Genomic DNA, 14,126 nt, shown 5'->3' with positions numbered 1-14,126 from the left:
TTTCTAATGTAGCAAAGCATTATTTTGTACAATATAAGTGCTTACCCTCACTAAAGTTAAAACATTTATGGGCAAGTTAAATTTATAATTATAAAACAAATGCACTGCATTTGGCACAGATTACGGTGTGGGGAGCGACATTGGTCTTGTGCAGCACTAAATGCAAAAAAGTGTAGGGCCAAAGTCACTGCCTGAGCAATAGGAAGAATATCTCACCCAAAGTCATGAAGTTTAAAATTCCATCAGTAATTTTATCCAGATATGGCTTACAAAAAACTTTTAGAGTAGCACCATACACAAAGCTGCCTCGTGTATAAATATTATCTCATAAAGTTTAAAATGATTTGATAATGGAACTTTTCAATCAAACCTGCCACCGCAGAGCAGTTTGTCTCTCTGCCACTGGGAAAGGCTCTCAAGTGGAGCATTCACCAAAATTCTTTTAAAAAGAAACCAACTGCTGGAGGGACTTGGGAAATCCTTAAGAATTGTTTCAGGGTGGTGGGGGGGGGGGGGGGGGGGGAGAGGGTTAAAAGTGCAAAGAAACAGCGTATCTTCTGCTAATCTTGAACATCTCACTAAATATGACTGTAGTTCATATACAAGAACATTTATGTCATCTGACCTTATAGAACCCTATCCTTTATTTTCAGTGTCCATTAGCCATAAACCAATTAATAACCCACACATTTTCGAATTATACTCTGGAGGATAAGGATTAATCCTAATATATATCTTTTCTATTTCTCATTCCCCCACCCTACACACATATTTTTCCTTGCAACAACTAGCCAGGTTTAATAGCTTTGTACTCGTGTATAATTATAGGAATACTATTCTCAAGAAATCAAAGTTTCTTGACACAGGAAAATAATTCTGATATATAAACCGACGACCATCTGTATCTGTCAAAACCTGCCTTTTTTATGGCTTGATGTTCATGAACAGCGGTTTATTGCTTTGCCCACTCCTGGATCTCACTTTTACTAAATACAGCGTAGAACACTGCTCCGAAGATATTGATACCAGCTGATATGAAAAACACCATCTGCCAGCCATGTAAGGTGCCCTGTAGAAAAGATGGGAAGAAAATATAAAGCAAAGTTTATATTGTGGAATTCACAATTCAACATTCAAAAAACACTAAATTATTTCATCCCAGTGTCCTTGAAGAGCATTTGGCTAGGAGAGATCTTGGATCATTTATCCAAATGATTTTTTAGTGATAAATTGATTTCACAGAAACATAGGAACAGGAGTAAGCCATTCACCCCCTCAAGCCTGTTCTGCTGTTCTATAAGATCATGGTTCAACTACAAATAAGCGCCTTTGCCCCATATCCCTTGATGCCCTGACTTAACAAATATCTATTTACCTCAGTCTACTACACTTTGTGTGAAAAACTGCCTCCTGATTTCACTCCCAAATGGCTTAGCTCTAATCTTAAAATGATGCCCCATTGTGCTGGATTCCCCTACCAGTTTAGGTTAGTTTAGGTTCCTTTACAAACCTCGGTTGTGAGAAGCCCAGTCACAGTGGGGCCCAAAATGCCAGGAATGGTCCCGAAGGTATTTGTAACTCCCATGAGAAAGCCAGCATATCTGGAGAGAGAGAGAAAAAGAATCAAATGCTGTAACTCATTCAGTTCTGGAGCAAACTCAAATCAATTCTCAGGTAAGAGCTGAATTGCCCCAAAAAATAGAAAAGGGTTTCTTATGCGACACTAACAATCCAAAGCAAATGCACAGTTCCTATTGATCTGTGTGTCTCTCACATGGGTTTCCTCACTGAATCAAGTTGTTTTAGCTTTATTCTCATATAATTCAACTTAATTCTTTTTCCCTATTAGATGGTATCATTAGAACAATCCTGCTTTGATTTTATTATCCATCACAGGATTTACTGGAAAGTGTAGTGACTGCGTGTTTTATAGTTAAATGATTCCAGCCTGCTCATAGTCTGAGCTCACACACACACACGTAGAAAGGTCATGTGGGAGAGGCTGTGGAACTACAAACCAGAATGAGCCTGCACATCTAGCAAAAAGAAACACTGGAATGAATAATGTTTAGTCATTGGTGCATTTTAAAAAACGGAGTTATACAACAAGAACAACTTGCATTTATATAGGGCAGAGTCCCAGAGAACTAATCATGTCTTATGCAGAATATAGGAAAGCTGGACTAGGTTTTCTTTCCTTCCCAAGGGAACTGACCAGCCCTTTGCTCTTACTGTGGTGCTATATCCAAGTGATTGACAGCAAATCCAGATGAGTTGAAGCTTGCGAAAGTGGTGGAAAGTGCCAGAAGTGCAATTGCCGCCTTGTAGTTACATCCCACGTATCCGGCAGCAATAAGGAATGTCGCTGGCATCAACGTGCCTGAATGGGAACAAAAATAACTTCTTTATTTAAGTCACCATATCTCTTTCTCACATCTCAAGACCCTCCTCTCCGACCGCGCGCCTTTGGCCACCCATCTAACCCCTACTCCTATACTCTACCCCACCTGATCCCAACCCCCTTCTCAGGTCCAAATCCCTGACTGTCCTGCGCCTTGGGACCTCCTCCTGATGTGAAAGGCGCTGTATAAACGTAATTTCTTGTTGTCTTTTGACGTGCGTTAATAAAGTGCATTGATCGGTCAATGGCCCTATGCAATAATCTCCGAGGGACGTAGGTTTAATATGTGGATATCAAGTGAGGACGAGATTGGGTTTGGCTATATTGCTCTCTGTGGTTGAATAACCCAATATCAAAGTCCACACTTGATGGGTACCACTCCATTCCTAACTTCTATAATGGCTGCGATTAGATAACAATAAAGTAGGAATCAGATATGGGGAACGAACAGAGGGAAATGGCCAAGAGCTGTTACAACCATTTTTTTTTGCCCACAAAATACCACAGTCACTCCACTTTACAGGAATGCAGAGTTTTTTCCAGAGAGGACACAAACACCTTTGTTGTATTCAGTCTACATGGGGAGTCACCTACCCAGCAACGTGAAGATCTTCCTGACAGCCAACGTTGAGCAGATTTTACGTTTCCTGAGGAAATCAGCAAGTTGCCCACCAAAAAGAATCGCCAACCAGCCCCCCAGGTAAGGCAACGCAGAGAGGAAGCTGTTCTGTAACAGGGCACAGGTACACGTTACATAGCGCACCTCAATGAAGAACTATCTTCACTGCAAGAAACTCTTCACCCTACTTCCGTTCCCATCCCCATCTCGGTTGCCCGACTAGCAGAGTTAAGCGCTTCGAGACGTCGTCCGGATGTGGAAGGAGCTATATAAATGTATACTGTATTTCACATACATTGACCGACAATGAAGCTAAACTAAGATCAAAGAGTCAGTAAAGATTTTGGAAGAGACAGATGCAGCAAATATACCTGTCAATCAGTCCATAAAATTGTTCCCTGTACTGTACAGGGCAACACTCTGAACCCTCCAGTTAGTCTTTGAACGACTGTATCAAAAACAATCACAATTTCAACTTGGTTGCACTTCCGCTTTTTGTGAGGGAAATTTTACTCCAAGGACACGTTTTTAAGCACTTTTTAAACAAATAAATGAAAAACTTTGTTATCTCAAGTCACCGACTTGGGCAGTGTTTCCATTTCTGTTCCGTTGGTTCCTAGTCCAATGGACATTTGTATAGAAAACGGTCACATTTTAAACACAATGCATTGCTGTACTCGCATCACCTCTTAAGATATTCATACCTCTTTGATGTTGAACCTGAGGATTTCACTCAGGTATGTGGGGAGACCCGTCAGCAGGGTGTAGAAGGACCAGTTGGCGGAGAAGTGAGTCACAATGATTGCCCACAGTGGCACAGATTTCACCATCGACAGCATTGGAATGGACCAGCCATGAGAACCAGTTACCTACAAGTGAATAATACTGAGAACAATGACAATATACATTCACTATAGTACCTCCATCTCAGGATGACCTCTCAAAGTGCTACACCGCAGCTGACTGGGAACCCAAGATGGGGGGGGAGGCAAGAGGGGCAAAAGGTGGCCAACAAATAGGTCTTGCGTTTGAGAAGGGAGTTTCTTCTGGTGTCCTGGCCAATAATCCCTCATATGATTCGTCGTGGCTGTTTGTGGGACATTGCTGTGTGCAAAACTAGCTATCACATTTGCCTACAAAACACACGGTCGTGAACTACACTTTAACAGAAATTTTGTGGCAAGTTCAGAGACATTTTACATCATAGGTGTTATAGCAAATGCAAGCATTATTATTTGATATTGTGTCTGCTTACGTCAAAACATCTTAACGGGGTTTTCCCTCAGGGAATTGCTGATGAGTGACAAGATATTTACCACACAGCAGGCTCTTGCAAACAGCAAACAATTCTGAAGAGTAATCGGTACATGTTGGCAATAGCTCAAGGTTTGGGGAAGTCAGAGTGTGCGTTGTCAGTCAGTGCTCACAAATGGCAAGCTTTGTAATTTTAGCTGGTTTCAGCCCAGCACACATAGCTTGTCACTGTGAGCCCTGCCTAACAAACCTACAAATCATGCACATACCTGGCTCATTGTAAATCAATACACAATGTGAAGTCACAGTTTTCTGCTTAAGGTCAAGCTGTTAATATCAAAGTAGTGGTCATCCCTCAAACATTAGCCTAAAGCAGACAGACAGATAGACAGGAAAAAAAATAGTGTAAAATGCTTCAACTTCTCTTGCGTTCTGCACACCTGGTTTGCCAACCTATCGACAATGTAATTTTTTTCCAGCTCGGAGATTCGCGGGTGATTTCGCGGCAAGTCTGAAATAAGAATCTGCCAGAAAACAAACCAGACGACGGTGGCTGCACCTGCACACGGAACAAGAGACGGAAGAAAGCAAAAAAAAAAAAGCAACTTATTTTACACCGTGTGAGAACAAAACAAAATACTGGCCTGTAACATCCCAAAAACTGCCCAGCGCTTGAACAAAACGAAAAAATACTTACCAAAAATGTAGAAGACCCAGGGCCAGCCGACGTACTGACAGATCGTGCCGCTGAGCGGGAGGGAAATGAAGGTTCCGAACTGCGTCCCTGTAAAAGTCAGAAATGCTAATGTGCTTCCACGGGCGAGAGAGAGACACTGCACTGAAGTATGCACGCACCCAATCTGTGGTTTACATCGGAAGGACATATAAATGTAATCCTGTTGTTGTTGTTTACAACGCATGAAGGCCCTATTGACAACAATAGCTCAGTGGTTAGTGCGCTCGCCTCACAATGTGGATGGAGTTGAGGTACAGAACAGCCATAGTCTAACACAACGGCGGAACAGGCTGGAGGGGCTGAATGGCCTACTCTGTCCCTATGTTCCTAGACAGACTGGAGCTGCTGTTGCATGACAAGATTAAGAGATAAAAAAGGACGACAAAAAAGCTTAGGGAAATTTCTGTGAGATTGGAAACCAAGGCAGCATTTCAATGGAGTGCTGGAGCTCAAGCTTGAGCTCTGCAATTCCCCAAAACAGAACATTCCCAATCCCAATGCTTTTTTTTAAAAAAAACACTCAGTCAGGCAAGTATCTAATCGCGGGCTTTGCTGTGTCAGCTCAATGGTGGAACAAAAGGTCACTCACCGGCGCTTGCAATGGTTGTGAGTTTGGTGCGTTCCAGTGGAGGTGCCCATTGTGCCATCATTGCAAACATGGCTGGAAACATTACACCCTAAACATTTAAAAAAGATAAAAATAATGAGTTACCCATTAAACACTCAGGATGCAAGGTTTGAAATTTTTCTGTTAAATCTCTCAGCTCCTAGTTCTATCTTTTCATCTCCTGCATCATCCTCGTGACCATATCCACCCTTTCCATAGCTCTAATATCCTTTCTATAATAATATTGATTGCATTCGAGACGTCTCAAAGAGCTTCACAGGGTTTGCTTAAGTGGATTAACTGATGTAGAATCCTGGTTACAGCGCTGGTCTGGGTTCGATTCCTGGATGGGGCGAAATCTTTGGCAAGTTTCCTTACTCCACATGCCTCCGTTTACCGAGCAGTAACTAGGAACCTGGTTGTTGGTCGATTGACGGATCGCTTTCTGGAGGGTAATAATCCTTCCAAAAAGAATAATAATTTGGTCTCTCAATCCATGATGGTCTGCTAAGGGAAGACCTGCTGGAGTCCAACATTATAAATGTTTTTGTAAGTTATACAGAGAGAGAAACTATTTCTACTGGTCTGTAAGGAACTAACGGACAAGAGATATCACAGCCAGGATCCATCTTCCCCTTTATGGAGTATGAGCCCTGACTGATATATTCAGGCATTGCACTGGCTACAGTGCACCCTGGTGGCCTGATTGAAATTAGCTGTCACCGAAGCCCACAACTCAAATAAATCCAATATAGTGCTTTTTTCGATTAATCTGTTCATTTTTGATATACCAAATAATATTATTCTTTCCAGATTCAATTACCACCCCACACTCCCAAACATACACACACAGACAGACAGACAGACAGAGACAGACAGACAGACAGACCTACCTCTCCCAGCCCCTCTATGGCTCTGACTGCGATCAGATAAGGCACTCCTAGTTTTGCTGCGATGGGAGTGAACAAGGTAAAGATGCCAGCACTGAGGATCCCGTAGCCAAGCAGTACCTTCCCTCCAAACCGCCCGGCCAAGTACCCACCCGGGATCTGGGTGAAGAGATAGCCGTAGAAAAACGCACTGAGAATGATCCCCTGCGTCTCAGAATCCCAGTTGTACATCTCAACCTAGAAAAAGGGGGAGGGGGAAAAAGCACAACAATAATAATCCTTTCATTTGATATAGCGCCTTATGTCTTTGAGATATCTCAAAGTGCTTCACATAATATACTGTTAAGTGAATTGACTGTATATTTTGTGGCGTAATGCGGTAGCATAACTTAGTGCATTAGAATTACTGGTGTAAAAGAACATTGATGGGGCTCTGGTCAGGAGCAATGGTGAGGTTCCATTCTTTCCTTGAATGTCTATATCTCGATTTACGTGATAAGTCAGCAAATATTCAATAAAGAACATTTATTTTGTTGGCCGACCATAAAAGTTAACCACAGCTGCTGTAAGCCAAAGTGCTACTGGGTGGAGCAGACCTGCTGCTCATCCTAGCTGAACAAACAGCAGGAAACTTGCCAGTGTTCCCTACAGTAAATTGCATGGTGTTAGCCAATTCAACTCCTGCAGTAGCCCAAAGCCATTACGGTATCCTCAAATCTCATGTCCTGCCAAATGCTCTAGCACCAGGCACCTTCCAGTTATTTAGGTCCAAAAGGCCTGACAAGGCACTTCTAGCCATGGACGCAACAAAAGACACTATCATGCTTGCTGGCACTCTGTGCACACATGCGCACGCACATAATGGCCGCTAATCTCGGGATCACTGCCTTCAGTAGAGAAAAAATTTGGGTTCTTGTTATAACTTGATCTGAAACTCCCTCAATTGCTTAGTGAGTTTATTTATTAGTTACTAAGCCATACCCACTGGGAAGATTCCAGGAAATCTCTCCAGTCAATTCGACTCAATAGACCCACAATGGGAAAGTTACAATTAGCCTCAGTGGCTCGGTTTAGGGAGGTGGGGGAGAAACAAGTATGGGTCCTCATTCCTGACTGCTAGCTATAGTGATCTGTTTGTACGGAGGGCAAGACAGGATCAACCAAGTGCATCACCACCAATAGAACACCGAGATTGACACGTAGTGCATAAGCCACGCAAAAGACAATTAACATCAGGGCACGTGAGTAATTGGTAACATATTGGTATCCCAGTACAACAAAAGTGTACCTTCAGGAGAGAAAGAGAGAGAAGGTAGGGCTCCATTAACACAGTCTGCATCACATCACTGACCGCATAACTGATAACGTCACTGCAAAGCACGCCGGCCAGCTTCTGAATTACCGTGTCGTTGTCATCACTTCCTGCGTAAGATCACCAACCTCACAATACACAACCTAACCCACTAGCGCCTGTATTTAGGTTATGAGCAGCAATAAGTAAGTTCTACAGAATATGACAGCGATCCAGGAGATCAGTCATTGTCACAAAACAGAGAACAGGCGTGGCCATCTGCCTTATAAGCAACACCGCACTATAACAGGGTTCTGCTGTATTTGGCAAAGAAAGTGGACAAAGAAAAAAATCTCACCCCTGATGGGAAACCATTGTTGGTTGCATTGTAGTTGTCATGTTTAGGGCAAATTTTCTCTGAGGAGTTGAGAAGATTTTGATGTTCACTGCCATTTACCATGGCAACCATGGCAACGCTGAGATCGACACGTAGTGCATAAGCTATGCAAAAGCCAATGAACATCATAATGGCAAGGTTGTAACGGGCAGAACAGCAGACAGGAACTGGGGATGGAAAGAGAAGTTGTACAGTCATCTACAGGCACATTGGACACAAATTAGTGACCCTAAGATGACCATGAAAAATCCTCAGTTTGGAGGGCCCCATTAGATTACGTTATAGCAAAATTGTTGAGAACTTATCTTCACCTTGGTTTGACAGGAATGGGAAGGAGGTAGGGAAAGATAGAGCCTTGTAAAGAAACAGGAACTCAAGTCAGGAAAAATACTGAACATCTTATTTTTCCTAATTGACCACACCTTGGATTTGTGGTTCTACGGATGCTTCCACATAGCATCCGAGTCAAGACAGTGTAATCGGTGCTTCGGAGAGAGACAGAAATGATAACTTGAACCAGTATGTTGAATTCTGACTGTTGCTAATTAGCGTCACAACATTACCAAGTGAAATATTAGCTGGGCATCTATTCGCTCCGATACCGTAATAGGAGCCAATCATTAATTATCTATTTTGAAAATAAGTAACTTATCATTGACATTCAACCTCAAATGGTACAGTTAAAAGTGAATACCACCCACTGCTAAACAAATCAGGTCTAATTCGCAACCTGTAAACCATGTGGACAGGGGTAATTACAGGTTTTGTAATTAAAATGATTAATTACTTCTGTAAACTAATCCTGTTCACCTTTAAGCCATCCATGGCCTTGCCTCCTCCTACCTCTCTGACCTGCTGACTCGCTACCAAGCTACCCGCTCCCTCCACTCATCAGGCTCCGGGCTGCTCCTTGTCTCCCGTCCGACCCACCATCGGTGGCCGGGCTTTCAGCCTCTCTGCCCCCACACTCTGGAACTCCACGGTCCCTTCGCCTCGCTTCCTCCCTTGCATTCTTCAAGGCCGGTCTCAAGACCCTTCTCTTCGACCGTGCGTTTGGTCTCCCTCCCACTTTTCTGCCTTCCCTCACCCCTACACCACCCCTCCCCCATGCTCAGGACCTGACATCTGACTGTTTAGCACTTTGGGACGTCCTCCCGACGTGAAAGGCGCTCTATAAATGTAATTTTGTTGTTGTTGATCAGTTAATTCCCAGCATTTACACACACTGTGGCATTAAATGAGCTAACACCATGCCAGCAGAAAATGTCCCACAAAACAGTTCAAAAAGAAAAAAAAGAAAGGATACATGAGCAAAACCGGGGACTGGAGCTAACCAGATAATAATAATCCTTGCATTTGATATAATGCCTCACTACGTCGTTGAAACGTCTTAACGCGCTTCACAGAATCTAATGCAAATTAAAGCAGCGACTGTGTATTTTGTGGCCGAGATGTGCTTAGTGAGACCTAGCACAGGTATGAAGAGCTGAACAGCGTCATTTTTTCCTGAAAAATCTTATTATTTGATACGTTTTCATTCAAATCAATATAATTCCTGCTGGATACATGGCACTTTTGCACGAAAGTCATTTTTATCTGATAAATACCTTTTTAAAACTTTTTTAAAAAAAATTAACCTGAATTTAACTTTTTAAATCTGAATTCACTGATTTTATTTGCAGAGTATGATTCTGTGAGAAGAGCCGGAATTGTGAATCATTGCAACGGTGCTCTTATAAAATCAAATTTACACACATAGATATAGCGCCTTTCATGTCGGGAGGACATCTCAAAGTGCTTAATGAAGGAAGGGCACCCGAGCTGCGAATGTGAACCAAGAGGGGGGCGGAGGGGGAAAGATTGTTCAAAGAGCTCCATATTGAGACATATTTTGAACGAGGGGAGGGAGGGAGTCAGAGACTCTGGGGTGGTGTTCGAAAGAGCAGGCGTTGAATATAGTCCTTTGAACAGGTTCAAAACTCGTTTCCAAATGGAACTGTTGTTTGAGCATAGTTGTGGGATCAGCAATGCAGTCAGGCAAGTTTCCGCGTGCGAGATTCCAAACTAAATACAGAATATCAGGGAATCTTATTTTGTTGAAAATCCCCTCTCCTCCCAATTCACCTTTTTTTAAAAAAAACCTTTCCCCTCCCCCCCCAAAAAAGCACTCGGGTTTTTAATTTTGCAAATAAAGAACTACATTAACACGGTCATGGGACAAAGCTGGAACCACAGCACTCGGTTTTGCCTCATCAAGCAAAAGCACAGAGCAGCAGCCTATCACTCACACTGCCGAGTGGAATGACAAGATTTTGAACTTTGGCTTTGAAAAGCTACAGACCAGGCAAAATCTAAACGGGAAGAGGAATATAAGCTATAAAACGGTGACAAATATTTCCCACCTCTCATGAAAAAATTATAATTCAAGATTAATGAATTGCTAAATATTTATGCAGGCTAATACCACAGAAAACAGGGGCTGATATCATCCTCCTCTCCTTTCCCTCCCTTCTCCAGTTAAAATATTGTTGTTGTGCAACTCTGCAACAGAAGTGCACTATGCATTGGTTGGGTGGAATGTAGGTTCTCTGCCACAAATCCTTGCACAGTGAATGTTACCAAACTCAGTTGCGCCACTACAAGGGGGTGGTGCTGCCCACACGCTAGGTGTTTTGTGTGGGAAAATATTACTCCCACCCACCCTCCCACTTCCCAGCAGCTTGTTACTGAGAGCAAAAGCTGGGGCCAAGGCATCAATAACAACAACAATAATCGTTGCATCTGATATAGCACCTCATCATGTTGCTGAAATGCCTTAAGAGTGCTTCACAAAATGCATTGTATAATGGATTGACTTGGTATTTTGTGGGAGAAACACGGCAGCCAATTGTGTACAGCAGTGTCTCTGACTGGAGTAAATGCACGACCCTGTGTTTGTGTGTGTGTTTGTGGGTGGGTGGGGGAGGAAAGACAGAACTGAACTATTAACTGATCAAGAAGATCGGCAGTCCTTTCAATTAGCCAAAAAAAGTGAAAGAAACTAATTGATATCTCATTTCTTCCTCTCTTAGCCCTCACCCCCTCCTCTATCCCATGTTCCTCACCATAGCCTTTGTGATAGTGAGATAACCCTGTGTTTTCTCTAACCAACATTCTTTCTCACCGCCACCTGATGATGAATACATCACAGTATTATATAATACTACCAATGTAATATTGGGGAGACAGTGGAAGCAGAAAGTGTTGTTTGTTTCAAGAACAAAGGGAGGGGAAAGGGGGTGGCCGATGGCATGGTCGAAGAGGAGGGTCTTGAGGCGGGACTTGAAGGAAGCTAAGGAGGGGGAAAAGCGGAGAGACTGGGTGATGGAATTTCAGAGGTTGGGGGCAGAGTGGCTGAAGGCTCTCCCGCCAATGGTGGGGCGGATGGGTCGGGGGACGTGGAGCAGCCAGAGCCGGCTGAACGGAGGGAACGGGTGGGTTGGAAGGGGGTTAGGAGGTCGCAGAGGTAGGGTGGAACGAGGCCATGGAGGGCTTTGTACGTGAGGACCAGGATCTTGAACTGGATCCTCTGAAGGATAGGGAGCCATTGGAGTCAGGCGAGAGTGGGGGAGATGGGGTCACAGAGTTTGGTGCGGGAGAGGACACGGGCTGCAGAGTTCTGGATTATCTGCAGCCTGTGGAGGGAGGAGTTGGGAAGGTAGACTTGTGTTAGAAAATAATATTTGGGGATACAGTATATAGTTTGGGATACGAAATGTCAAGCTACTGCCAGTATAGCGAAAGGTGAACTGGATAGGGGAGCGGGGGGGGGGTCACTTACCATTTTTGTATTTATTTTCATTGAGGATTGCGATGTGCTCCTCTACAGCCCCGCGGTACTGATATTCCTCCACACCGCTGTTCGGACATTCGGCGCCTTCTGATTTCACAGGTGACCCGGGATGGTCAGTCATGGTTGGGATTTGCTTTGGAAAGAGGCGTGGCTGGAATCACTTACTGACGACTCCTGGGGAAATAAGATATTCAAACAATTCACAAAGAGTGGATTTCTGATCAATGTATTACCTGCCAAGAAATTTGCAAACATTAAAAATACCAGTTTTTAACATTTCAACTTTGGCCCATTTATCCATCTGGAATCCTGTAGCGTACTGGTGAGAGCACTCGCCTCGCAAGCAAGAGGACTGGTACCCAGCAGTAAGTCGGAAACCGGCTGTCAATCAATTGGCAGATCGTTTTCCGGGGTTAATAATCCTTCCATTCCCCCCAAAAATTTGATAACTCAGTACCTCCGCCTTGCCCCCTTCCTTGCCACCTTCAAGACTCAACTCAAGACCCTACTCTTCGATCGTGCTTTCGATCGCCCTGCTTTCCCCCCGCCCTCCACCCTCCCCGACCCCCAGCTCAGGTCTCTAACTCTGTCTGTCCGGCGCCTTGGGACATCCTCCAAGGGTCTTAAGACCGTCCTCACAGACGTCCTCAACAAATTTAATTTTGTCGTTTTTGATGATCATTCTAACCAGCGAAACAATAAGTTTGTTCACAAATATTTTAACGCTGTACTTACTTGATTCTGTGCTCCCACAGTCTGACCAAAGCCTGTGTTCAGCAGTGATTGACGCTGGAATCATTCATATGCTCATTCATCGAGGCCATGACCCGCACTGCTTTTTGTCCATCACACCTCACTCACGCCTGCTCTCCGAACCCTTTCCTCTTTGAATATGGGCTAAACACCTATACTAAATGCAAGAATTATTATCCACGATTTGCCTGGAGTCACAGTCTGGAGTAACATCTTACATTTAGTTTTTTGGTGGGTGGGGGGGGGGGGCGGAGAGGACAGTCGGGTGTCTGACACAAATGTGCTTCAGAGTATCGAAACCAAATTGAGACTTCCATACATCCCATCTACTCATGATAATCCCGGAGATTGGATTGCTGGAATGAAACCGGCGCGAGCGCTCTCTCTCTCTCTCCTTGGAGGGGCGCGTCCTGCTTACCTAATTCCGGAAAGTATTAGGCTCGGATTGGCAAGCCCCGAGGCTTGGGGTGTAGGCGTGGGCGGGGGGGGGGGGGGGGGGGCGAGGTGGTGGGGGTGGGGGGGGTCGAGCCCGGAGTGGGGTAACCGCTGGGGAGTCCAACCACCAACCAAAAACCACATCGCGTACCGTCGATCCCAGTCAATTCACTCCGCAGTGTGTATTCTGCGAAGCGCTTCGGGACGTCTGGAAGGCACGGTCAGACCCAATATCAAATGCAAGGACCATTACCATTATCATTATCATCCTTACAATAATAATTATAGCCACGCGGTCGCTGCTTTTTGTTCGCCGCACGTCCGGCCGAGAGCGGCCAGCATAGCCACCCAGGCCGCCGCTTGGCGAGCAGAACCTCACCCCACAAAACAACAGTCACTACGCTTTACGAGCGTTGTCCGGTGAAGCGCTTTGGAGACGTCCGGGACAGAGGCGCGTTGGATGATGATGATGATGGCGGTGATGGTGATGATGATGATGATACAGCCGGTGACTGTGCGATGGTTGCACAGAAGCAGTTGCGCTGCTTGTAAACGAGCTGCGGGTAGACTGGGTTATTATTATTAATTATTATTATTATTATTATTATTATTATTAATGCGGCTCAGGTGAGCGATCAAACTGACGCTGCACACACCGGGACGTGCCTTTACCCGACACACCGCCGCCGCCACCCCACCCACCCCACCCCGTCGACAGCCGCTTGCACTGCCTCCGGGTTACGGACGTGAAAGACGAGCATCCGACATCACCTCGGGGGCCAAAGAGAGAAAAGTTCTGAGGTAAAAAAAAAAAGAAAAGAAACAGCCACCGAGAGAGAGGGAGAGAGGGAGAGAGAGACGAGCGCCCTTCCCGCTCAACTGCCTACCGACCTGAAGCTCGCGCTGGCAGG

At 44.6% G+C, this 14,126-nt stretch overlaps 1 protein-coding gene across 5 annotated transcripts in view; it reads right to left on the bottom strand.

Annotated features, from left to right (window-relative positions):
- The window catches only part of si:ch1073-513e17.1 (sialin), a 22,793-nt gene extending 8,667 nt beyond the window's left edge, over window positions 1-14,126 (bottom strand). Inside the window, exons 1-13 of one of the 5 annotated variants that reach the window (XM_042338907.1) lie at window positions 14,107-14,126; window positions 12,763-12,937; window positions 12,016-12,201; window positions 8,157-8,362; window positions 6,511-6,744; window positions 5,600-5,687; window positions 4,972-5,058; window positions 4,715-4,833; window positions 3,725-3,889; window positions 2,996-3,128; window positions 2,233-2,380; window positions 1,511-1,601; window positions 920-1,069 (exon numbers count right to left, since the gene is read on the bottom strand). In XM_042338907.1, coding sequence (XP_042194841.1) covers window positions 953-1,069; window positions 1,511-1,601; window positions 2,233-2,380; window positions 2,996-3,128; window positions 3,725-3,889; window positions 4,715-4,833; window positions 4,972-5,058; window positions 5,600-5,687; window positions 6,511-6,744; window positions 8,157-8,362; window positions 12,016-12,148 — 1,521 coding nt within the window. In that variant the 5' untranslated portion in view covers window positions 12,149-12,201; window positions 12,763-12,937; window positions 14,107-14,126 and the 3' untranslated portion in view covers window positions 920-952. Of the gene's footprint in view, window positions 1-919; window positions 1,070-1,510; window positions 1,602-2,232; window positions 2,381-2,995; window positions 3,129-3,724; window positions 3,890-4,714; window positions 4,834-4,971; window positions 5,059-5,599; window positions 5,688-6,510; window positions 6,745-8,156; window positions 8,363-12,015; window positions 12,202-12,762; window positions 12,938-13,366; window positions 13,397-14,106 lie in introns of those variants that run through there. The other 4 variants (XM_042338908.1, XM_007908755.2, XM_042338906.1 and 1 more) reach the window with 4 other exon arrangements.

This window comes from Callorhinchus milii, unplaced genomic scaffold, assembly GCF_018977255.1.
Source record: "Callorhinchus milii isolate IMCB2004 unplaced genomic scaffold, IMCB_Cmil_1.0 Scaffold10, whole genome shotgun sequence".
Taxonomy (NCBI): domain Eukaryota; kingdom Metazoa; phylum Chordata; class Chondrichthyes; order Chimaeriformes; family Callorhinchidae; genus Callorhinchus; species Callorhinchus milii.
The sequence above is the reverse complement of the archived record's forward strand: the minus strand, read 5'-3'. Positions and strand labels throughout refer to the sequence as shown.